Here is a 2782-nt window from a genome sequence, read left to right as displayed (position 1 = left end):
ATAAAAAGAAAATGCTAGCATCAGAACTGGGTCCACTTGAAAACATGAAAGTTGTAGGAAATTGACTCAGGTTTCCAGGAAAAAAAAATTGGAGGTGATTTGGACTTCTAGAACTCCAGATATGGGTCAAACACTGAACAGTGTTCGGGCTGCAGGACAGATTCGGACTTCTCCGTTGTTGCTATAATTTGGACTTGAAAACGGCCTTCTTAGATCTTGATGAAAACATGAAAGTTGTATGCCTATGTCTTATTGAATATGTGTAAAAATTTGAGGTTATTTGGACATCTAGAACTCGAGATATGACCCAAACACCGAACATTGTTCCAGTTTGGACTGCACCAACATCTCTTTTCTAAGTTTCACCCTCTCTTTATCTTCACAAATTTCAGTAGTTGAATTCATCAATCAATCCTTTGATTTATGTGATAGGCCTGCATTTAAGATGAACATTTACCATATATTAGGGCATTTTATAGTATTACACTTGTTATTATAAAACATGCTTTAGTTAAGGAGTTATTGATACTTTAAGTGCAAAATGATGATATAAAACCTTGATAAATATGCACTTTTAAGTACTAATCACACCCCCCAACCAGCTTATTACTAGTCCCTAGTAGTCAAAGCGTTAAAATAGAAAAACAATTTGTAAATTCCATAAAGCAAGGAATTCATCATTAAACTTACTTTAATTTATCCAGAGAAACAAACTCTCATTAAATTCATATATCTACTCAATACCTCTTAAACAAGATATTACTAAACCTTTCTTTTGATTGGTTGGATTGAGCTTTGATTGTTTGATTATTTTGCTGGTCTTTAACTTTTTAGCTCATATTGCTTTAACATGCATTTTAATTTTGCGAATAAACCCAATTCTAGGTTAGGTGGGGAGTAGCGATCTGACTCATGACTTTCAGTCGGGGTTCAGATTCATGAAACATCCAACTATGAGTTGAGTGTTTACTCGGTAATGGCGGTCACATTGTGCCCCAACCATTCCTTGTAAACCCCGATACTGCCTTTACGTAAGGTGGTCACTGGGCAGTTCATATACCCTTTTATGACTAGGTAGAAAGCCTACCAATCATGTAATGACCTAGAACCTTCCTTTAGAGCATGAACTCTCTTGTTATTCATTTTGCATGGGTTTTTGCCATTCATACCAAATATGCATACACATACATTTGCATCCATACATGTACATCCATCCATTGTAAATAACATACATACATGCAACAAGTTGAAATATAGGTCCCCAAAGAGCCTACAACACCCAACTCCGAGCAAGAAACATGGAAGATGAAGAGCGTGTTCACCGCGACGCCTATTTCCAAGAAGAGTTAGAGTCTATAAAAGCAAGCGTGGCTCGCCTTACTATCTTACTCGAGAAAACACTTAGAAATGCCTCTGGTGAAGGTCCTTCAAATCAACTAGCTATTTTTGTTCAGCCTCCGGCAATAGCTCAACCTGAAGAAACAATGAGTGAACATGGTCAAGAACCTCCACATAATCCAGCATTTGTGCACTCAATGCCATCAGCACCAGCCCCTGTAGTCATAGATCCATTTGCCAATGAGTCCCACAAGACCAAGTCGTCTAATGACATTAGTCAAGATAAAATGGTAGCGTTGGAAGCTCGAATTAGAGCCATTGAAGGGGTAAACTTGTACGATCCAGTACGAGCATCAGAAATGTGTCTGGTCCCAAATGTGGTTGTCCCGAAAAAGTTCCGCGTTCCTGAATTCATCAAATATACCGGAACGCAATGCCTCATGACTCATCTCAAATCTTACTACAATAAGATGGAAAAAGTAGTACATGATGAAAAACTACTGATGCACTTTTTCCAGGATAGCTTAAGTGGGGCAGCGTTAAGCTGGTACATGAGATTGGACAACACCAAAATCCATACATGGAAAGATTTGGTGGATGCATTTGTGAAGCAATATAAGTACAATATGGATATTGCTCCTGATAGAACCAGTTTGTCCAATCTAGAGAAAAGGGACAAGGAAAGCATAAGGGAATATGCTCAAAGGTGGAGAGACCTAGCTGCTCAAGTACATCCTCCGCTCCTGGATAAAGAGATGGTCACTCTGTTTGCCAACACGTTCAAGGACCCATACTACGAACATGTGATGGGTAGTTCGGCCTAGCAATTTACTGATGCTGTGGCAGTAGCTGAGTGCATTGAGTAAGGATATCTGTGCCCATTGAGAAAAGAGGCTTTAAGGGTAAAAGAAAGGAGGTCGACTATGTTGAAGGTGGTTATATTGGTAAGAAAAACCAATTTCAAAACTATCACACTTCACCTCAAATCGCCAACATCAACTACAACTCTTCTTTTCCTGCCAGAAAACCTGAGCCTCAAACCAAACACCAAAAAGCCCAAGAACAACTACCTCCATTACCGCTACCCTTAAATGAGATGTACCAAAAGCTACTAAGCATCAGGTATATAGCTCTAGAACCCTTGACACCTCTACAACCACCTTACCCCAACTGGTACAAGCTGGACCTCACCTGTGAATATCATACTGGCGTTGTGGGACATAGCATTCATACCTGCAGTGCCTTTAAAAAGAGGCTCATGCATTTAATCAAAGTTGGATGGATAACCCTCGAAGGAACTCCAAGCGTGAGTTCGATCCCTTTACCCAATCATGCTTTAGGAAGTGGATCGGTGAATGCACTAGAGGAGGAATGCTCCGAAAACCTCGAAACACTGATGGCAAGAACAGGGTGTGAAGAAGGCAGTCTGCACTCTCGAGGATAA

At 40.0% G+C, this 2782-nt stretch overlaps 1 protein-coding gene across 1 annotated transcript; it reads left to right on the top strand.

Annotated features, from left to right (window-relative positions):
- The first annotated feature begins 1298 nt into the window (after window positions 1-1298).
- LOC118038705 (uncharacterized) lies at window positions 1299-2782 on the top strand. Its single transcript, XM_035045117.1, has 2 exons — window positions 1299-2148; window positions 2232-2782. The coding sequence occupies exons 1-2, from the start codon at window positions 1299-1301 to the stop codon at window positions 2780-2782; spliced, it is 1401 nt and encodes a 466-aa protein (XP_034901008.1).

This window comes from Populus alba, chromosome 19 (assembly GCF_005239225.2).
Source record: "Populus alba chromosome 19, ASM523922v2, whole genome shotgun sequence".
Classification (NCBI taxonomy): domain Eukaryota; kingdom Viridiplantae; phylum Streptophyta; class Magnoliopsida; order Malpighiales; family Salicaceae; genus Populus; species Populus alba.
Note: the sequence above shows the minus strand (reverse complement) of the source record. Positions and strands in the feature narration are given on the sequence as shown.

Bases quoted from the DNA above. Each gene is read 5' to 3' on its own strand.
- LOC118038705 (XM_035045117.1), top strand. From the start codon at position 1,299: ATGGAAGATGAAGAGCGTGTTCACCGCGACGCCTATTTCCAAGAAGAG. The intron at 2,149-2,231 runs GTAGTTCGGCCT...TTGAGAAAAGAG, and splicing joins ATACTACGAACATGTGATGG to GCTTTAAGGGTAAAAGAAAG.